The sequence below is a fragment of the Chiloscyllium plagiosum genome, chromosome 3 (assembly GCF_004010195.1).
Source record: "Chiloscyllium plagiosum isolate BGI_BamShark_2017 chromosome 3, ASM401019v2, whole genome shotgun sequence".
Classification (NCBI taxonomy): Eukaryota; Metazoa; Chordata; class Chondrichthyes; order Orectolobiformes; family Hemiscylliidae; genus Chiloscyllium; species Chiloscyllium plagiosum.
In genome coordinates this window covers 134,757,660-134,781,396 of record NC_057712.1, presented here as the reverse complement: position 1 = coordinate 134,781,396, position 23,737 = coordinate 134,757,660, and the positions used below count along the sequence as shown (strand labels likewise).

Sequence of the window (23,737 nt, the reverse complement as noted above, 5' to 3'; positions counted from 1 at the left end):
GCATTAGTCAGGTGTAAATATAGGGTAGGGGAATGGGTCTGGGTGGGTTACTCTTTGGAGGGTTGGTATGGACTTGTTCGGCCTGTTTCCATATTGTAGGAAACCTCATAGATGTGGTCCCAAAACTGACCCTTGCCGAACACACTAGTTATCAGCTGCCACCCTGAAAAAGACCACTTTATCACCATTCCTGATGAAGGGCTCCTGCCCAAAACGCGATTTTTCTGCTCCTCGGATGCTGCCTTACCTTGTTGTGCTTTTCCAGCACCACTCTAATCTTGAATCCTCTATCCATGCCAGTATCTTACCCTTAAATCCATGGGCTCTTATCTTACTTAGCAGCCTCCTGTGCGGCACCTGGTCAAAGACCTTCTGGAAATACAAATAGATCACATCCACTGGCTCTCCTTTGTCCAATTTGCTCATTAGCTGCTTAAAGAATTCTAACAGATTTCTCAGAATTGAGCTCCCCTTGATGAAACCGTCCTGACTCAGTTTATTTTACCATGCACTTCAAAGTACTCTGCAATCTCATCCTTAATAATCAACTCCAAAGTCTTATCAACGACCGAGGTCAGGCTAAGAGGCCTATAGTTTCTTGTCATAGAGTCATAGAGATGTACAGCATGGAAACAGACCCTTCGGTCCAACCCGTCCATGCCGACCAGATATCCCAACCCAATCTAGTCCCACCTGCCAGCACCCGCCCCATATCCCTCAAAACCCTTCCTATTCATATACCCATCCAAATGGCTCTTAAATGTTGCAATTGTACCAGCCTCCACCACATCCTCTGGCAGCTCATTCCATACATGTACCACCCTCTGCGTGAAAAGGTTGCCCCTTAGGTCTCTTTTATATCTTTCCCTTCTCACCCTAAACCAATGCTCTCCAGTTCTGGACTCCCCACCCCAAGGAAAAGACTTTGTCTATTTATCCTATCCATGCCTCTCATAATTTTGTAGACATCTATAAGGTCACCCCTCAGTCTCCGACGGTCCAGGGAAAACAGCCCCAGCCTGTTCAGCCTCTCCCTATAGCTCAAATCCTGCAGCTCATTCCATACACACACCACCCTCTGCGTGAAAAGGTTGCCTCTTAGGTCCCTTTTCTATCTTTCCCCTCTCACTCCAAACCTATGCCCTCTAGTTCTGGACTCCCCCACCCCAGGGAAAAGATTTTGTCTATTTATCCTATCCATGCCCCTCATGATTTTATAAACCTCTATAAGGTCACTCATCAGTCTACGACACTACAGGGAAAAGAGCCCCAGCCTATTCAGCCTCTCCTTATATCTCAAAATCTTCAACCCTGGCAATATCCTTGTAATTCTTTTCTGAACCCTTTCAAGTTTCACAACATCTTTCCGATAGGAAGGACAAGAAGAGTTGCACGCAATATTCCAAAAGTGGCCTAACTAATGTCCTGTACAGCTGCAACATCATCTTGCAACTCCCAGAGTCAATACTCTGACCAGTAAAGGAAAGCATACCAAACACCTTCTTCACTATCCTAACTGCCTGTGACTCCACTTTCAAGGAGCTATGAATCTGCACTCCAAGATCTTTTTGTTCAGCAACACTACCCAGGACCTTACCATTAAGTGTATAAGTCCTGCTCTGATTTGCTTTTTCAAAGTGCAACACCTCGCATTTAGCTAAATTAAACCCCATCTGCCACTTCTCAGCCCATTGGCCCATCTGGTCAAGATCCTGTTGTAATCTGAGGTGACCTTCTTCGCTGTCCACTACACATCTAATTTTAGTGTCATCTGCAAACTTACTAACTATACCTCGTACGTTCACATTCAAATCATTTACATAAATGACAAAAAGTAGTGGACCTAGCATTGATCCTTGTGGCACACCACTGTCCGTAGGCCTCCAGTCTGAAAAACAAACTTCCACCACCACCCTCTGTCTTCTGCCTTCAAGCCAGTTCTATATCCAAATAGCAAGTTCTCCCCGTATTCCATGAGATCTACACTTGTTAACTAGTCTCCCATGAGGAACCTTGTTGAATGCCTTTCTGAAGTCCATATAGCTCACGTCCACCGCTCTGCCCTCATCAATTCTCTTTGTTACTTCTTCAAAAAACTCAATCAAGTTTGTGAGACATAATTTCCCACGCACAAAGTCTTGTTGACAATCCCTAATTAGTCCTTGCCTTTCCAAATACATCTAAATCCTGTCCCTCAGGATTCCCTCTAATAATGTGCCAATCACCAATGTCAGGCTCACTGGTCTATAGTTTCCTGGCTTTTCCTTACCAACTTTCTGAAATAGTGGCACCTCGTTAGCCAACCTCCAGTCTTCCGGCACCTCACCTGTGACTATCAATGATACAAATATCTCAGCACGGGGCCCAGCAATCACTTCCCTACCTTCCCACAGAGTTCTAGAATGCACATGATCAGGTCTAAGGGATTTATCGACCTTCATGAGCTTCAAGACATCCAGCACTTCCTCCTCTGTAATATGGACATTTTCCAAGATGTCAACATCTATTTCCTACATTTTATATCTTCCATGTCCTTTTCCACAGTAAACACTGATGCAAAATACTCATTAAGTATCATGCCCCATCTCCTGCGGCTCCAAACACAGGCCACCTTGTTGATCTTTGAAGGGCTCTATTCTCTCTCCAATTACCCTTTTGTCCTTAATGTATTTGTAAAAACCCTTTGGATTCTCCTTAACCCTTTTTGCCAAAGCTATCTCATGTCCCCTTTGTCCCCTCCTAATTTCCTTCTTAAGTATACTCCTACTGCCTTTATACCCTTCTAAGAATTCACTCGATCTGTCCTGTCTATACCTGACAAAAGCCTTTGTCTTCTTCTTCCCCAAACTCTCACTTTCTCTAGTCATCCAATATTCCCTATACCTACCAGCCTCTCCTTTCACCCTAACAAGAATATATTGTCTGTGGACTCTAGTTTCCTCATTTCTGAAGACTTTCCATTTTTCAGCCATCCCTTTCCCTGCGAACCTCTGCCCCTAATCGGCTTTTGAAAGTTCTTGCCTAATACCATCAAAATTGGCCTTTCTCCAATTTAGAACTTCAGCTTTTAGATCTGGTCTATCCTTTTCCATCACTATTTTAAATCTAATAGAATTATGGTCGCTGGCCCCAAAGTGCTCCCCCACTGTCACCTCAGTCACCTGCGGTGCTTATTTCCCAAGAGTAGGTCAAGTTTTGCACCTTCTCTAGTAGGTACATCCACATACTGAATCAGAAAATTGTCTTGTACGCACTTAACAAATTCCTCTCCATCTAAACCTTTAACACTATGTCTTTTGCTTCCCTCCCTTCTTAAACAGGGGTGTTACATTTGCCATTTTCCAGTCCTCTGGGACACTCCCTGACTCCAGTGATTTTTGAAACATCAATACCAACATGATTAGATTAGATTCATTACAGTGTGGAAACAAGCCCTTTGGCTGAACAAGTCCACACCGACCCTCTGAAGAGCAACCCACCCAAACCCATTCCCCTACATTCACCCCTGACTAATGCACCTAACACTTCAGGCAATTTAGCATGGTCAATTCACCTAACCTGCACATCTTTGGACTGTGGGAGGAAACCGGAGCACCCAGAGGAAACTCACGCAGACACGGGGAGAACATGTAAACTCCACACAGACAGTTGCCCGAGGTGGGAATTGAACCCGGGTCCCTGGCGCTGTGAGGCAGCAGTGCTAACCACTGAGTCACCGTGCCGTCCAACATCTCCACAATCGCTTCAGCTATCTCTTTTAGAACCCTGGAATGTAGTCCATTCAATCTGGGAGATTTATTCACCTTCAGACCCTTTCCTCTTCGTTTATTGTTTCCTTAGTTACCCTCTTCTACATAATAAACTGAGAGAATATCTTAATACTCTCCCTAATCTTAGCTGCTAGTGTGTCTCATGCCCCTCTTTGCTCTCCTAATTGTTTTCTAAAATTCCCCTCTAGACTTTCTATAATCCACCAAGCCTTGCTATACCCTTGAAACACAACAGGCTGATCTCCATCTGCCTTGGTTCCTTTATTAAAGTACATTATCTCCCAGTCTGCTGTTGAAATAAACTTCTCCCAACAGCACCGGCAAACCAACATGGAAAGAAGCAGGCCTCTTGTTTCCATATTGTCAACAATGTAGAGATCAATCCCCTTCTCATTCATTTCACTTAAACTCCAAATTCTTGGTCCTATGTGCTATTCCTCATGCTTTCATCCTCAGTACTTTGAAATTGTGATTCAATGCACTGCCTCCAATTCCCAAGATCGCAAAACATCAGATCTGTTTATTGCCCTAAGTCTTTGTTTTGTTCCACAATCTGGAGTTTTTAAAACCCATTAGGTTCTGCTAGTACACTGAATAATAGAATTTCCACAGTGTGGAAACAGGCCCTTTGGCCCAAGTCCACACCAACACTCTGAAGAGTATCCCACCCAAACCCATTCCCCTACCCCCGACTAATGTACATTTTCTACACATCCTTGGGTAATTTAGCATGGCCAATTCACCGAACCTGCACATCTTTGGACTGTGGGAGGAAACTGGAGCTCAGAGTAAACCCACACAGACACAGGGAGAATGTGCAAGCTCCACATAGACAGTTACCCGAGGCTGGAATTGAACCAGGATCCCTGGCTCTGAGGCAGCAGTGCTAACTGCTGAGCCACCATACTGCCCTGATACTTTTGAACTGAAGAAACTGTATAAGTTGGTTAGACGTTTTAAGGAGGTGCCTGTAGTTGGCTGCATTGAGCTCCAATGTATTTCAGACATGCAAAGATTCAAATTTTACAAAGTTTCATTTCCTCGTAATTCTAAACACAAACCTTACAGGCCTTCAGCTCTGTGACCTCTTCAGTTAAACTATTGACATTATTTTTATAAGTCCCAGTTTATTCCTGACTGTCGAATTTATTTGTCTAACTGCTTTTTTTTTCAGATTACTTCTGTGTATGAAAAAGGTGGAATAGAAAGCATCCCTGTAATGGAGTGGTTGGTTGAAAGGTGTTATTTCTACAGGATCTATCAACTGCCTGTCTTCCTAAATTTCAGGTTGGCTGCCTTCTAAAATGAAAAGATGCTGGAAATATGTAACATGACTAGTAGCAGCTACAGAGAGAGAAACAGTTACCATTCCAAAAACGGTCATCCTCCACCTGAAATGTAATTAAGAAGGCAAATAGCTTTTATAGCCAGGAAGTTGGAATTTAAAATCTGGGATGTTTTTATACAGCTGCACAGGGCGTCAGTGAGATTGCATCTGGAGTTCTGTGTAAGTTTTTAAGGCAGGCATTAGAGGTAGTTTCAAAGAAGTTCACCAGGCTGATTGCTGAATGAAGGGGTTGGCCTGTCAAGAACAGCTAACAGGCTAGGCCTTCCTTCATTACCATTTAGAAGACTTAGAGTGATTTTATTGAAACGTACAAGATACTGAGGGAGCTCACTTGGGTGGATGTTGAGAGGATGTTTCCAAACATGCGGGAATCTCAAAGTGGGGGACTTACAGAATAAGAGGATACTCATTTAAAACTGAGATGTAAAGGAATTTCTGCTCCCAGATGGTCGTGAATGTCTGGAATTCTCTACTGCAGAGAGTTGTGGAGGCTAGATCAATGAAAGTGTTTAAAGAGGATGTAGTTAGATTTTTTAAATATCAGGGAATCAAGGGCTATGCAGAGCTGACACAAAAGAGGAGTTGAGGCCTGGGCAGATCAGCCAAGAATTAGTCAAAAGTCAGGGGAGATGTTTGAGGAGCTGAATGGCCTATTTCTTATGTTATGTACTTATGAATTCTGCTCTGGTAATTCACACTTTCCCTGCTTAACAGTAAGTCAGCAGATTGAATCACACTCTTGCTGTGGAGCCCAACATTGTATATTCTGTTGTTGTCGAGAATGAAAATTCTCGAAAGGGTGCTGTTAAAATCCCAGCTGGTGGTAATACTGGACAAGTCAGAACCCAAAGTAAGACCTGGGTTGGTAAAACATCACTTGAAGTTTTGTTGCCAAGAGGCTGCCAGAACTATCTGAAACAGTTTTATTATAAGTATTAGAAATAAAGATTCAACCCTTTCAATCTCAACAGGACCTCATTGTTACTGAAACCTCATTCATCATTCACTTGATGCCATTTCGTTAGATATAGAAACTTTATACAAACTAGTAACACCTCACTTATTTTATCAACATGGGTTTTGGTGAACTCCTCTTCCACAGGTTTTTATTTCTGGGAATATAGGAACAAGAGCAGACCATTCAGCCTGTCAAGCTTGCTCTCCTATTTAGTACGATCATGGATGATTGAACAATGCCTTTTACTCATGCTATCCCCATAAGAATCTAAGAGCTGGAAGCAGGAGTAGGCAATTCAGCTCTTTGTTCCTGCTCCATCATTCAAAACAATCGTCATCTCTGGGCCTCAACTCCACTTTCCTGCTGACTCTGCTCAGATCATTGAGGATAATTCACTTTGGTGGGAAAAGCAGAAAAGCAGATTATTATCTGAGTGGTTGTAAACCGAGAGGGGGATGTGACCTGGGTGTCCAAGGTAGACATGCAGGTGCAACAAGGCAGTAAAGAAGGCAAATAAGATATTGGCCTTCAAAAAGAAAGGATTTGAGTACAAGAGCAGGGATATCTTGCTGCAATTATACAAGTCCTCAGTGAGACCACAGCTGCAGAATTGCAGATCCCCTTATCTGAGGAAGTATATCCTTGCTATAGTGTGAGTGCAGCAAATATTTACTGGACTGATTCCTAGGATATCGGCACAGACATTTGAGCAGAAGTTGAATCAGTTAGGATTACTTTTGCTGAAATTTTAAAAATTGAGGGGCAACTCATAGAAACTTATAAAATTCCAGCTGGATGAGATAGGGTTGATGCAGAAAGATGTCCCCAATGGTGGGAGAGTCTCGAACTCACAGTCACAGTTTAAAGATTCAGGGCAAACCATTTAGGACTGAGAGGAGAAATTTCTTTATCTAGAGAGTGGTGAGTCTGTGGAATTCGCTACCACGAAAAGCCATTGAAGCAAAACATAGGATGATTTCAAGAGGAGTTGGCTTTGGTACTGGTACTTGGAGCTAAAGGGATCAAAGGATAATATGAAAGATATATCTCTCCTCTGAGAGAGCAGAGGTACAAAAGGGTCCAGAGGGGCAATTTTTTCACACATAGTGTGGTGAGTGTCTGGTGATGGGCTGCCAGAGGTAATAATGGAGGCAAGTACAATTTCATCATTTAATAAATATTTGGACACTACATGGATGGAATAGTTATGGAGGGTATTGGGCAAATGGGACTAGATTAATTGTGAAAAACTGGATGGCATGGACAGGTTGGGCTGAAGGGCCTGTTTCTGCGCTGTAAACCTCTCTGACCCTAAGCAAGAACAGATAAATTAGTTAGATCAACCATTATAATAATGAATGGAAGAACAGGTTTGAAGGGCTGCATGTCTCCTCCTATGTTCTATGTTTCCATTGTTCTATGAACTTCTATCTTAAATATACTCAAAGATTGAGCTTCTACAGCCCTCTGTGGCAAAGCATTCCAAGCAGTTACAACTCTCTGAGTAAAAACATTTCTAATGGATGTAGGCTTGCTCGCTGAGCTGGAAGGTTCATTTCCAGACGTTTCATCACCCTACTAAGTAACATTTTCAGTGGGCCCCTAAGTGAAACACTATGCACGATTCCTACTTTCTGTTTATATGTTTGGGTTTCTTTGGGTTAGTGATGTCATTTCCTGTGATGATGTCCTTTCCTGTTCTTTTTCTCAGGGGGTGTTGGATGGGGTCTAACTCAATGTGCTTGTTGATAGAGTTCCAGTTGGAATGCCATGCTTCTAGAAATTCTTGTGCGTGTCTCTGTTTGGCTTGTCCTAGGATGGATGTGCTGTCCCAGTTGAAGTGGTGTCCTTCCTTACATGTATGTAAGGATACAAGTGAGAGAGGGTCATGTCGTTTTGTAGCTAGTTGATGTTCATGTATCCTGGTGGCTATTTTCTGTCTGTTTGTGCAATGTAGTGTTTGTTACAGTTCTTGCATGCTATTTTGTAAATGACATTAGTTTTGCTTGTTGTCTGTATGGGGTCTTTCAAGTTCATTAGCTGCTGTTTTAGTGTGTTGGTGGGTTTGTGGGCTACCATGACGCCAAGGGGTCTGAGAAGTCTGGCAGTCATTTCCGAGGTGTCTTTGATTTAGGGGAGAGTGGCTAGGGTTTCTGGATGTGGGTTTGTTGCTGAGAAATCAGCAGATTGTGTTCATTGGGTACCCATTCTTTTTGAATACACGGCATAAGTGATTTTCCTTTGCTCTGCATAGTTCCTCTGTGCTGCAGTGTGTGTTGGCTCATTGAAATAATGTTCTGATACAGCTTCTTTTGTGGATGTTGGGATGATTGCTTCTGTAGTTCAATATTTGGTCCGTATGTGTTGTTTTCCTGTAGACTCTGGTTTGAAGTTCCCCATTGGCTGTTCGATCTACTGTGACATCTAGGAATGGCAGTTTGTTATTTTCCTCCTCTTTAGTGAATTTTATGCGAGGAACAGCACTATTGATAGTCTTGAAGGTTTCCTCTAATTTGTTTCATTTAGTGATGACAAAGATGCCATCCACGTAGCAGACCCAAAGCTTGTGTTGGATGGTTGGCAGAGCTGTTTGTTCGAATCTCTGTATTACTGCCTCTGCTAAGAACCCTGATATCAGAGATCCCGTGGGTGTTCCGTTGGTTTGTCTGTAGGTTTTGTTGTTGAAGGTGAAGTGTGTGGTAAGGCGTAGGTCCACTAGCTTGACGATACTGTCCTTGCTGATGAAGTTAGTGGTGTTTGGTGTATATGTCTTTGGGTCTTCTAATAGTCGCAAGGTTTGTAGGTTTAGGGTGTAGGTTTGCTCGCTGAGTTGTAGGTTTGATATCCAGACGTTTCATTACCTGGCTAGGTAACATCATCAGTGGCGACCTCCAAGTGAAGCGAAGCTGTTGTCTCCTGCTTTCTATTTATATCTTTCTCCTGGATGGGGTTCCTGGGGTTTGTGGAGATGTCATTTCCTGTTCGTTTTCTGAGGGGTTGATAGATGGCATCTAGATCTATGTGCTTGTTTATGGCATTGTGGTTGGAGTGCCAGGCCTCTAGGAATTTTCTGGCATGTCTTTGCTTAGCCTGTCCCAGGATAGATGTGTTGTCCCAGTCGAAATGGTGGTTTTTTTCATCCGTGTGTAGGGCTATGAGGGAGAAGGGGTCATGTCTTTTTGTGGCTAGCTGGTGTTCATGTATCCTGGTGGCTAACTTTCTTCCTGTTTGTCCTACATAGTGTTTGTGGCAGTCCTTGCATGGAATTTTATACCAACGTCATCTATAATATTCCATGCAAGGACTGCCACAAACACTACTTAGGACAAACAGGAAGAAAGTTAGCCACCAGGATACATGAACACCAGCTAGCCACAAAAAGACACGACCCCTTCTCCCTCATAGCCCTACACACGGATGAAAAAAAAACACCATTTCTACTGGGACAACACATCCATCCTGGGACAGGCTAAGCAAAGACATGCCAGAGAATTCCTACAGGCCTGGCACTCCAACCACAACGCCATAAACAAGCACATAGATCTAGATGCCAATTATCAACCCCTCAGAAAACGAACAGGAAATGACATCACCACAAACCCCAGGAAGCCCATCCAGGAGAAAGATATAAATAGAAAGCAGGAGACAACAGCTTCGCTTCACTTGGAGGTCGCCGCTGATGATGTTGCCTAGCCAGGTAATGAAACGTCTGGATATCAAACCTACAGCTCAGCAAGCAAACCTACACCCTAAATCTTCTAAAAGGGTAGTCAGTGTTTCCTTGGCCAGGTTAATGTTGATTGATGTAAACAGGGCTGTTACATCAAAGGAGACCATTAGTATATTTAATGGTCTTCAGGAATTCTTGGGTAGAATGGGTGGAGTGGTGTGAATCTTAGAACATAGAACATAGAACATAGAACAATACAGTACAGAACAGGCCCTTCGGCCCATGATGTTGTGCCGAACATTTGTCCTAGCTTAAGCACCCATCCATGTACCTATCCAATTGCCGCTTAAAGGTCACCAAAGATTCTGACTCTACCACTCCCACAGGCAGCGCATTCCATGCCCCCACCACTCTCTGGGTAAAGAACCCACCCCTGACATCTCCCCTATACCTTCCACCCTTCACCTTAAATTTATGTCCCCTTGTAACACTCTGTTGCACCTGGGGAAAAAGTTTCTGACCGTCTACTCTATCTATTCCTCTGATCATCTTATAAACCTCTATCAAGTCACCCCTCATCCTTCTCCGTTCCAACGAGAAAAGGCCTAGCACTCTCAACCTATCCTCGTACGACGTATTCTCCATTCCAGGCAACATCCTGGTAAATCTTCTCTGCACCCTCTCTAAAGCTTCCACATCTTTCCTAAAGTGAGGCGACCAGAACTGCACACGGTACTCCAAATGTGGCCTAACCAAAGTCCTGTACAGTTGCAACATCACTTCTTGAATTCAATCCCTTTGCTAATGAACGCTAATACACCATAGGCCTTCTTACAAGCTCTATCCACCTGAGTGGCAACTTTCAAAGATCTATGAACATAGACCCCAAGATCCCTCTGTTCCTCCACTTCACTAAGAATCCTACCGTTAACCCTGTATTCCGCATTCTTATTTGTCTTTCCAAAATGGACAACCTCACACTTGGCAGGGTTGAACTCCATCTGCCACTCCTCAGCCCAGCTCTTCTACTAAGTGTTTTAGTCTTTGATGTAGCCCCTTGGCCAATCTGTAAGTTGGTGTTCCAGGTAGCACGACTATGGGTCTGAGGGGGGGTGGCTCCTGATTTGTGAATTTTGGGTAATCCGTAGAAGCTTGGTGTGTTGGATCCATCTGGATACATGAGCACCAATTAGCCACAAAACGACATGACCCTCTCTCACTAGTATGCTTACATACGGATAATGAAGGACACCACTTTGACTGGGACAACACGTCCATCCTAGGACAAGCCAAACAGAGACATGCACGAGAATTCCTAGAAGCATGGCATTCCAACCGGAACTCTATCAACAAACACATTGAGTTAGACCCCATCTATCACCCATTGAGAAAAAGAACAGGAAATGATGTCACCAAAGGAAATGACATCACAGAAAATGACATCACCAACCCAAAGAACCCAAACATATAAATAGAAAGCAGGAATCATGTATAGTGCTTCACCTGGAGGCCCACTGAAGATATTACCTAGTAGGGTGACGAAACATTTGGAAATGAACCTTCTAGCTCAGCGAGCAAATCTGCATCCAGAATCTCAACATGAGCTACAAATCTTCTCACAACATTTCTTATTTTGGTCCTAACTGGCATCCGTCTTAATTTTAATCTGTGGCCCTTGATTCTATACTCCCCAACCGGGGGAAACATCTTACTTTCATCTACCTTGTCTTTAAATAGAGTCATAGACCTATTTGGTCCAACTCATTCACACCAACCAGATCTTAAATTAATCTAGTCCCTCTTGCCTGCATTTGGCCCGTACTGCCTATCCTGCATGAAAACATTGACCCTTAGGTCCCTTTTAAATCTTTCCCCTCTCACCGTAAACCTCTGCTCTCTAGTTTTAGACTCCCTTACCCTGGGGAAAAACCTATCTTTCCACATTAAGCCTCTCACCATCTAAGAAATACTCTACACATCCATTCCTCTTACTAAAGTGAAAAACTTCACATTTTCCCACATTATATTCCATCTGACATGTTCTTACCCCATTCACCAGCTGAAAACCACTTTATATCCTCCTCACAACATACATTTCTGTTCAGCTTGTATCATTTGTAAACTTGGAAATACTACATTTGGAGATGAAAGATGTGGTGTATGGTCTGTAATTCCTGGAAAAGTTGCTTTTGGAAAGACTATTGCCTGCATACCAATGGTTGCCTGGTAACACTTTCTGCTTATTTTTCAGTTTTATCCCTGTCAATTTTGGCTGCCTTGTCTCCCCTATAGGTTCCTCCCATCGCTTTTTTTCCTCCCATAAGATCCTTCTTAGGACCTATGTAATGCATCCATATAAGGCTTGGTATCAGATTTTACTTATCATGTTCTTGTGAAACACCTTGAAACATTTTACTACTTTAAAATGCTATATAAATGCCATTTCTTTGTGGATGGAATTGTTTTTCAAGAAGAATAAATCAACTGGGAGCCTCATAAACTTTGCAATTCAACATTTGTACTTAAATTATACTCTTGTATTATTTTGAGAGGAAGTCTAACTGAAGTCCACTGGGATCAAACTGCTGCACTGAAGCTTTCTCTGTGGTCTAAATATCTCCTTTGTGTCGATTAGAGACCAGGATTCCTTCTTCAGATCAATTTGGAAAGTTGTCACTGTTCCTGAATCCATCTTTTTTTGTTCCTCCCTGTGCAAAATCCTGTTTGCAGACCAAGGAATATCCAAAGTTTCCTGGCAGCAATTATTTTGTGTCCTCCCCAAACCTGAACTGGGTGACATGTGGTCATATTAAATTTGAGTGAGACACACGATGTTCAAATCGCCGAATTTGATTGGCCAACCTGCCTACCTCACTCCTGTAAATTGTGTAAACCTATTATCTCTGATTTATACTATGTATCAAGGCAGCTAGGTGGAAAGTTTCATGCAAATTGTTTGAAAATTTTGATAATTCAACAATTCCCAGGAATCAGCAGAAAATAAAGCAATAAAAAAACTGTCAGTTAGCAGAGATTGATTTGCTGGCTAGGCTTTTACTTTGCTATCTTTTTGCCATAACTAATTCACATTCTTTTTCAGATGTTGGAAAGCTTTTAATGTTTGGAAAGTCAATATCCGTAACTTAAAGATCAGCAATAGCAGGTATTTTTTTCAAAAAGCATTCATGGGATGTGGGTATTACTAGCTAGGCCAACATTTATTGTCCATCCATAATTATCCAGAATGTAGAACTGTTAATAGTTTGGAGTGACTTTGAGAGAAGCTATTCACTGATTTATTTAAAAGATGTGTGTTGGCATTTGGCCTGGAAGCAGAATAATATGGAAATTATATAATTTCTTTAAAAGGCATATTGAGCCTGTAAGTATTTACAAGATTGTTTGAAAGGGACTTTCAAGAGTTTTAATCAATTGTAATCTGTTTGGATAATATGAAATGCTTGTTCACATGACCTATGAACCCTTGACCTGGAAGCAGCACCAGCAGGAAAACAAATTAAGGTAGAAGATGTGTGGCTAGAAAACACAAAAGACCAGCTGCAGGCAGAAATGAGAAATACAGCAGAGGAACTGGAAGATGAAGGTAATCAACACATAGAGGCAGACACAAAGAGAAAGCAGAAATAAAGAGGAACACAAAGAATGCTTGTGAGGAGAAGGGGCAAATCACTCTCAGGAAGATGCCAGATTTTCTGTTTGAGAGAAAAGGAGACAGGAGTCCTTGGAGGTCCTGTTTCTACTGGCTATTATTGTCTAAAACCTGGACAACTACACAGGAGGTCCCCGATTTATGAACATCTGACTTATAAATGCTCTTAATTATGAAGGCAATCCCTTACAGACATGTCTTAATCTTTAAAACAAAGATCCATCATATGAATGTTTCCGCATACTTCTATTTTATATTGTTGTACGTTGTGTTCCTATTTGCATATGACTTGTGAACAAATTTAAAAATGAAACATATTTGCAAACCAGGGAGTACATGCATAAATATCTCAAAAACACTACAGAGCTGGGTGTTTTTCCTGTAGTGGCCAAACTGTGCAATGAGGAGTTACTGTTTAGTCAATTGTAAAGGAACTTTGGAATGCTACACCATTCAGATTGCCATGAAGAGAGCAAGAAATGGTACGTAGACGTCTGTCTTGCTGATGATTATCATGCCCATGAAACTCAAAGCTGAAGGTTGTTGTCAGATAAGAGTTCTACAGATTTTGTATGAATAAAGATTGTGGAACTGTATAGCTTTCTGGTGCCACATTTATGTAGGGATTGATGACAACGCCAAGTCTTTAATGAAAATCTTTTCACTTCATTCCCTTAAACTGCCTTTCCCAATTTGGCCCATCAACCCGAAAGCCTTTTTTCTATGTCCATTACCTTTAAAAGGTATTCTGATTCTGTTTCCAGAATTGTCTTGGGTCAGGTGTGTGTGTGTGTGTGTCAATGTGATACATGTGGGTGTGTGTGTCTGTGAGTGTGTGTGTATGTGAGAGATATGTGGGTGTGCTTGTGTAAGTGTCAGAGAGAGAGAGAGATATCAATGGTGTGTGATGTCTGTATATTCTGTGTCAGACATGTATGTGTGAGATTTAGGTGTATATATGTGTGTGTGTGCATATATATGTGCCTATTTATGTGTCATTAGTAGAAAACACCATATCCACTACATAGATGTAGGCCATTTTTTACTGAAAGAGAAAACAACCTATCCAGCCTAATTTTAATGTTACAGTTGTTGCTCAACATCTCAGAGCAACTTAAGTACTTATCCAATTACTTTATAAATTCATTCAGCATTTCTGCTTCCTCCAAGTTTTATGAGGAGATGATCGCGTCTGGTAATGTCACTTGTTTAGTAATCCATAGGCCTGGATCAATGCTATAGTGGCATAGATTCAAATTCCATCAATTTAAATTCAACTCACCAATCTAAAATTGAGAAACCAATCATCGTAATGGTGACTATGAAATAATTTTCCTGGTTTACTAATATGTGCAGGAAAAGCAATTTGCTGCTTTTACCCAGTCCAGCCTGTGTGTAACTCCAGAGTCACAGCAATGTGGTTGACTTGTAAGTGCCACTGAAATGGCCTAACCTAATCAATTCTGGAGTCATTAGGGATGAACAACAAATACTGGCCTTGACAGCGACATCCATATTTGATGAAGGAGTATAAGAAAAAAGTTAAAAATCACACAACACCAGGTTATAGTCCAACAGGTTTAATTGGAAGCACTAGCTTTCGGAGCGCTGCTCCTTCATCAGGTGGCACAACCACCCGATGGAGCAGCGCTCCGAAAGCTAGTGCTTCCAATTAAACCTGTTGGACTATATCCTGGTGTTGTGTGATTTTTAACTTTGTACACCCTAGTCCAAATTATAAGAAAAAAAGCCTTGCAGCAATGTGTTCTAGCTCTCCAGAATCCTTTGGGCAACTTATCTCTAATTTTTCCACCAGTTACTTTGCAATATGCTCCTTGGTTATTAACGTCTCTGCCAAAGGACATATGTCATCTCTATCTAATTGATCCAGGCCCCTCAACTTTATTTGTGCAATTATACCTCCCAAAAACTTCCTCTGTTCCAAAGAAATCAGCCCATTCTTTTCAATCTTTCCCTGTGGCTAAACTTCTCCATTCCTAACAAAATTCAAAAACAAAATTGTGAGATGGAAAGTAAAGCTTCCACTTTAGCTCAGCTGTGCCCTATGAGAAACTTCTCTCACTAAGCGCTTCACTCTTTTTTTCACTTTCCCATCTTCACCTATGGATTCTGTTTTTTGGTTGCCAGGATGATTATGACAAAGCAACTGTTTCTCGCCGATGAAATCTTTCGACGTTGTCTGTATTATATCCGTGCCGTATGTGAAAACGCCAGTTCGAGCAATGGAGGTCTGGGAACTGGTGAAGATGCTATTGTCTTTGTGAAGGTATGTCTGGTAACTTTGTATCTCTTTTGTTTCATTAGAAAGTTCAAGTCCCACACCAGAGGCTTAAGCACAAAATCCAGGTTGACATTCCCTGCCCAGTACAGCATTGAGGGAGCACTGCAAGTAGCAGAGGTGCTGCTTTTCAGATACGATGTCAAACTGAGTACCCCTCAGAGAGGCAAAAAAGAAGGGGGTAACAAGGAAGTTATAGCTTAGTGTCACCACTACTTGGTATCACATAGAGTGAATTGAATTGCTAAAGACTGGCACCCATGATGCTGGGAACCTCTGGAGAGATGATGGATGATCACTTGTCACTCCGAGCTCTGTTGATCACTTGCTGCTTATGTTATTTGGCATACAGTAGTTCATTATGTAGCTTCACCAGGTTGTCACCCCAATTTTAGTGATGCTTCCTGGCTTGCCCTCATCCACCTTTCATTGATACAGGATTGTTCTTTTGCTCGATGGTATTGGTAAGTCATAGAAATGTACAGCATGGAAACAGACCCTTCGGTCCAACCTGTCCATGCCAACCAGATATCTCAACCCAACCTAGTCCTACCTGCCTGCACCTGGCCCATATCCCTCCAAACTCTTCCTATTCATATACCCATCCAACTGCCTCTTAAATGTTTCAATTGTACCCGCCTCCACCACATCCTCTGGTAGCTCATTCCATACATGTACCACACTCTGCGTGAAAAGGTTGCCCCTTAGGTCTCACATCTTTCCGATAGGAAGGAGACCAGAATTGCACACAATATTCCAACAGTGGCCTGACCAATGTCCTGTACAGCTGCAACATGATCTCCCAACTCCTGTACTCAATATTCTGACCAATAAAGGAAAGCATACCAAATGCCTTCTTCACTATCCTATCTACCTGCGACTCCAATTTCAAGGAGCTATAAACCTGCACTCCAAGGTCTCTTTGTTCAACAACACTCCCTAGGACCTTAACATTAAGTGTATAAGTCCTGCTCAGATTTGCTTTCCCAAAATGCAGCACCTCGCATTTATCTGAATTAAACTCCATCTGCCACTTCTCAGCCCATTGACTATTGCTAGATATGTTTGAAGTTATCCTATTTAGTATGGCAATAATGCCATGCAACACAATGGAGTCATCCTTGATATTGTTACGACATGGGATAAATCCTTCTGCACGCTAAAGCAGACACACAGAGAAGCTGACCTCACCCTCGTAATCTATTAATGTATGAATGATAAAGAAAGACCCAAATCTCACAATTTAAATAAAAATAAACAATTAATTCTTTAATTCCAAGACAATAGAATATTAAACAACAACTACCAACACTATAAGATCGGTTTATCTACGTCCCCCTCAATAACAAAGGAGTGATCTGATAAAACCCCCAGATTAAGATTTACAAAAAACATCAAATTTCAAAACCAGTCAGCTGTGTTGATCCTCTTCTGTGTCTTCCTGTCTTCTTTTCTTCTGCCTTCTGTTTCACAGATTTCATATGAACAGGTACCTTTCAGAGATTGTCTCTGTGGGAAACTATTGGTGCTGTTTGCCACTGTAGCTAACTGTTTAAAATGCCTGATTTATATACCCCAGAACATTGGATTGTCTCATTGGTTTGATGTCATTAAAACAGTAAAATTCAAATTTGATTGGCATAATTTAAACTGATTGGCCAAATCCAAATTTGTTGTGTAACATAGCAACTCAACTCAGCTATTTGTTTCACAGCCAAATGTTACATTTTTAAATTTTTCAGCATACTTAGTACTTTGCTAGGTGTTTGCCAGCTTTCACTCTCTCTTAAAGGTACAGTACATGCCTAAAACCTCATAGCAATATGAAGACAGTACGTGCACTCCATAAGAATTGTATGCTAGTTACTGTTACCAATACTATCATTGACAGCTGAAACTGCAGCAGGCTGATTGGTTAGGATGATGTCAAGTATGTTTCCTCTCTTGATGCTTGTCTCACCACCTGCTGCAGACCTGACCAGCTCAATCAGTAGTAATACTACTGCTGAGCCACTCTTGGTGCTGGACATGAAATGCTCCACCTAGAGTACACTCTATGCCCTTACTACCTTCAGTGCTCTTGCAAGTGTTGTTCAACGTGGAGGAATACCAATCCATCAGCCGAGAGAGAGAATTGTATGTGGAAATCCATAGGAGGTTTCCTTGTCTATGTTTAACCTGAAGTCACTTAATCTTGTGGACTTTCAGGGCAGCTCCCTTCTGACTGTATCCCACTGTGCCGCCACTTCCACTCAGTCTGTCATGCTGGTGGTTCAGGAAATATCATACCCAGGGATGGTGATAGTGGTATCTGGGACATTGTCTGTCAGGTACAATTCTGTGAGTATGACTATGTTGGGTTGTGGCTTGAGTAGTCTGTGACACTGCTCCCAATTTTGGCACGAGCCTCCAGATGTTTGCAAAGAAGACTTTGCAGTGTTGATCGAACTGTGTTTGTTGCTATCAATTCTGATGCTGAGGGCTAGCCAGTTTCATTCATTTTTTGAAACATTTTTAGCAGTTGATCCAATTGAGTGGTTCACTAGGCACTTCCAAGGGGGCTGTTAAAAGCCAACTACATTGTTATTGGTCTTGAGTCATATGTAGGTCAGAACAGGGAAGGACAGCAATGTTTCTTCTCGAGAGGGCGTTAGTGAACCAGATGGACTTTTATGGCAACAACAGATTCTTTGTCATCATTAGACTCTTAATTACAGACTTTTAATTAAACCAGAAGACAATAAGAGCAGACATTAGGCCATTCACCCCATCAAGTCTGCTCTGCCATTTAATCATGGCTGATAGCTTTTTAAGCACATTTTCCCTCTTTCTCCCTTTGATCTCCTCGGCAATTAAGAACTTACCTATCTCTGTTTTAAATATACTCAATAACCTAGCCTTCATAGCCTTCTGTGGCAATGAATTCCACAGATTCACCACTCTCTGGCGAAAGATGCTTCTCCTTGGCTCCATTCCAAAGGATCGTCCCTTTACTCCAAGGCTATGTCCTCGAGTCCAGTCTCTCCTGCTCATAGAAACACCTTCCCAATGTCCACTCTATCTATGCTATTCAGTATTCTGTAAGTTTCAACAGGTCCCCCTCATCCTTCTAAACTCCATCGAGTATAGTCCCAGAGTCCTCAAATGTTCCTCACCTCTTATGCTCTCATCTAAATCATTTAGGTAAATGACAAAAAGTAGAGGACCCAGCATCAATCCTTGTGGGGCTCCACTGGTCACAGGCCTCTGTCTTTTACCTTTGAGCCAGTTCTGTATCCAAATGGCGAGTTCTCCCTGTGTTCCATGAGATCTAACCTTGCTAATCAGTCTCCCATGAGGAACCTTGTCGAACGCCTTACTGAAGTCCATATAGATCACATCTACTGCTCTGCCCTCATCAATCCTCTTTGTTACTTCCTCAAAAAACTCAATCACGTTTATGAGACATGATTTTCCACGCACAAGGCCACGTTGACTATCCCTAATCAGTCCTTGCCGTTCCAAATACATGTACATCCTGTCCCTCAGGATTCCCTCCAACAACTTGCCCACCACCGAGGTCAGGCTCACTGGTCTATAGTTCCCTGGCTTGTCTTTACCGCCCTTCTTAAATACTGGCACCACGTTTGCCAACCTCCAGTCTTCCGGCACCTCACCTGTGACTACTAATTATACAAATATCTCAGCAAGAGGCCCAGCAATCACTTCTCTAGCTTCCAGGGGCCCTATTCTCTCCCTCGTTACCCTTTTGTCCTAAATGTATTTGTAAAAACCTTTTGGATTCTCCTTAATTCTATTTGCCAAAGCTATCTCATATCCCCTTTTTGCCCTCGTGATTTCCCTCTTAAGTGTACTCCTACTTTCTTTATACTCTTCTAAGGATTCACTCAATATATCCTATATACTTCCTTCTTTTTCTTAACCAAACCCTCAATTTCTTTAGTCATCCAGCATTCCCTGTACCTACCAGCCTTCCCTTTCACCCTGACAGGAATACTCTTTCTCTGGATTCTTGTTATCTCATTTCTGAAGGCTTCCCATTTTCCAGCCGTACTTTACCTGCAAACACCTGCCCCCAATCAGCTTTCAAAAGTTCTTGCCTAATACCGTCAAAATCGGCCTTTCTCCAATTTAGAACTTCAACTTTTAGATCTGGTCTCTCCTTTTCCATCACTGTTTTAAATTTAATAGAATTAAGGTTGTTGGCCCCAAAGAGCTCCCCCACTGACACCTCAGTCACCTGCCCTGCCTTATTTCCCAAGAGTAGGTCAAGCTTTGCACCTTCTCTAGTGGATACGTCCACATACTGATTCAGAAATTTTTCTTGTACACACTGAATAAATTCCTCTCCATCTAAACCCTTAACAGTATGGCAGTCCCAGTCTATGTTTGGAAAGTTAAAATCCCCTACCATAACCACCCTATTATTCTTACGGATAGCTGAGATTTCCTTACGAATTTGTTTCTTAATTTCCCTCTGACTATTAGGAGGTCTATAGTCTGCATTCATCTTCTCTATCCTCCTATTCCTGCCCTCACTAGCTTGTAGCACCGGGAGTAATCCAGATATTACTACTCTCGAGGACCTCCTTTTTAAATTCCTGCCTAACTCTCTGTAATCTCCCTTCAGACTCTCAATCTTTTCCCTTCCTATGTAGTTGGTTCCAATGTGAACAATGTCCTCTTGCTGGCCCTTCTCCCCCGTGAGAACATTCTGCACCCTCTCTGAGACATCAGCGAAAAGAGTTACCTCAGATTACAACAGGACCTTGACCAGATGAGCCAATGGGCAGAGAAGTGGCAGATGGAGTTTAATTCAGATAAATGTGAGGTGCTGCATTTTGGGAAAGCAAATCTTAGCAGGACGTATACACTTAATGGTAAGGTCCTAGGGAGTGTTGCTGAACAAAGAGACCTTGGAGTGCAGGTTGATACCCCCTTGAAAGTAGAGTTGCAGGTAGATAGGATAGCAAAGAAGGCATTTGGTATGCTTCCTTTTATTGGTCAGAGTATTGAGTACAGGAGTTGGGAGGTGATTTTGCGGCTGTACAGGACATTGCTTAGGCGCCTGTTAAAATATCGGAAAGATATTGTGAAACCTGAAAGGGTTCTGAAAAGATTTACAAGGATGTTGCCAGGGTTGGAGGATTTGAGCTATAGGGAGAGGCTGAACAGGCTGGGGCTGTTTTCCCTGGAGCGTCGGAGGCTGAGGGGTGACCTTACAGAGGTTTACAAAATTATGAAGGGCATGGATAGGATAAATAGGCAAAGTCTTTTCCCTGAGGTGGGGAGTCCAGAACTAGAGGGCATAGGTTTAGGGTGGGAGTAACAAATTTAAAAGGGATCTAAGGGACAACTTTTTCACGCAACAGATGATGCGTGTATGGAATGAGCTGCCAGAGGATGTGGTGGAGGCTGGGACAATTACAACATTTAAAAGGCATCTGGATGGGTATATGAATAGGAAGGGTTTGGAGGGATATGGTCCAAATGCAAATCGGACTAGATTAGGTTAGGATATCTGGTTGGCATGGACGAGTTGGACCGAAGGGCTATTTACATGCTGTACATCACTATGACTCTATAAATGACAAAACTGTATTTGCCTTTCTAATTACAAACTCAACCTACAAGATTACCTTAAGAGAATCCTGGACTAGGACTCCCAAGTCCCTTAGCACTCCATATTTCTGAATTTTCTGAATTTTTTCCTCATTTGGAAAATAGTCCATGCCTCTATTCTTCCTACGAATGTGCATGACCTCACACTTTCCCACATTGTGCTCCATCTGCCACTTCTTTGCCCACTCTCCTAACCTATCTGAATCTTTCTGCAGCCTCCCTGCCTCCTCAATTCTACCTGTCCCTCCACATCTTTGTATCATCTACAAACTTAGCCAGAATGCCTTCAGTTCCTTCATCCAGATCATTAACGTATAAAGTGAAAAGTTGTGTTCCCAACACTGACCCTTGTGGAAAACCACCAATCACTGGCTTCCATCTTGAGAAGGACTCTTTTATCCCCATTCTTTGCCTTCTGCCAGACAGCCAATCTTTTATCCATGGTAGTTCCTGGCCTCTAAAACCATGTGCCCTTATCTTACTCAGTAGCTTCCTGTGCAGTACCTTGTCAAAGGCCTTCTGGAATTCAGATAGATAACATCCATTGACTCTCCTTGGTCTAACCTACTCATTACATCCTCAAAGAATGATAGCAGATTTGTCAGGCAAGACTTCTCCTTGATGAAACCATGCTGACTCTGCCCTGTTTTACCTTACACTTCAAAGTATTCAGAAATTTCAACCTTTACAACGGACTCCAAAATCTTACCAACAACTAAGGTCAGTCTAATTGGCCTATAATTTCCTATCTTTTGCATTACTCCCTTCTTAAACTGGGGGGTGACATTGGTGATTTTCCAATCCAATTTTAGTATCTCCTGTGGTGAGATTCCAAGCCAGGTGCCCAGTTACCTGTTTCTCTAGATTCCTGATGAATGGCTTATAACCGAAATGTTGATTCTCCTACTCCTTGGGTGGTGCTTAAACCTGCTGTGCTTTTCCAGCACCACACTCTGAACTCTGAAATCCAGCATCTGCAGTCCTCACTTTCTCCTCTCTGGATTACTGGGTCCAGTGACATTACAGTGACTCCATTACCTCCTCAACCTGGGCTATTATCCACTTTGTTGTGTTAAAGGCACCATTGTAGTTGCATTGGAAAAGCTTGTCACGGGATTGATGGAATTTTGTCTGGGCCTTTGCAGTATCCAGTGTCTTAAGCTCTCTCTTGATAAGTCATCAAGTGAATTGATTTGACTGACGAACTGACACCTGTTATAATGAATCAAGGAACTGCAGATGCTGCAGATCTGAAACAAACAAACACAAAATGCTGAAGAAACTCAGAAGGTCTGGCAGCATCCACAGATAGAAAAAGCTGAGTTAAACATCTCGAATCCAGTGATCTTTTATCAGATCAATTACGTTGGGGTACTCGGGAGGAGGCTGAAGTGAATCGTCCACTTCTGGCTGAGTGCATGAAAACGCTTCATCCTTATATTTGCACTGATGGGCAGGGCTCCCCATCATTGAGGATGATTAGTTGTTTAAATGTCCACTGCTAGTGTACGAGAGTTAAACAAAGGTAATAACATTGGCGTGAGGATAGATTTGGCCCTGCCAGTTCGGAGGTCTGGGGGAAGCTCTTTGGGTTGGGCAGTACGTCTAAATGGCAAGATTGGTGTTGAGTAGTTGCAGATTTTTAAGGCGATTTTCAATTCTTCCTAACTATAACATATTTCAGAGGGGTGAAAAGATTGTAAGGGGGTGGGGGGTGGAATCCATGGCTAAACAAGGAAGTGAAAGAGAGTGGCTCTTTCACGAGGGGTACGTTGGCTTCCAAGAGATCAATTGTGTTAGGGAATTCTGTAGTCAGAGATACAGTCAGACGTTTCTCTGGCCAGCAGAGTAAAAGCAGAATGGTGTGTTGTTTCCCTGGTGCTAGGATCAAGGATGTCTCAGAGGGTGCAGAATGTTCTTACGGGGGAGAAGACCAGCAGGAGGTCATTGTCCACATTGGAACCAACGGCATTGGAAGGGAAAAGGTTGAGATTTTGAAGGGAGATTACAGAGAGTTAGGCAAAAATTTAAAAAGGAGGTCCTCAAGGGTAGTAATATCTGGATTACTCCCAGTGCTACGAGCTAGTGAAGGCAGGAATAGGAGGATAGAGCAGATGAATGCATGGCTGAGGAGCTGGTGTATGGGAGAAGGATTCACATTTTTGGATCATTGGAACCTCTTCTGGGGTAGAAGTGACCTGTACAAGAAGGACAGATTGCACCTAAATTGGAAGGGGACTAATATACTGGCAGGGAAATTTGCTAGAACTGCTTGGGAGGATTTAAACTAGTAAGGTGAGGGGTGGGGACCCAGGGAGATAGTGAGGAAAGAGATCAATCTGAGACGGGTACAGCTGAGAACAGAAGTGAGTCAAACAGTCAGGGCAGGCAGGGACAAAG

At 42.4% G+C, this 23,737-nt stretch overlaps 1 protein-coding gene across 1 annotated transcript in view; it reads left to right on the top strand.

Moving 5' to 3' along the window:
- Positions 1 to 23,737, top strand: part of LOC122540190 (dynein axonemal heavy chain 6-like) — a 472,579-nt gene that overhangs the window by 104,154 nt on the left and 344,688 nt on the right. The window contains exons 5-7 of the mRNA XM_043675544.1: positions 4,945 to 5,057; positions 12,847 to 12,909; positions 15,565 to 15,703. Of these exons, the coding sequence (XP_043531479.1) occupies positions 4,945 to 5,057; positions 12,847 to 12,909; positions 15,565 to 15,703 (315 nt within the window). The remainder of the gene's footprint in view (positions 1 to 4,944; positions 5,058 to 12,846; positions 12,910 to 15,564; positions 15,704 to 23,737) is intronic.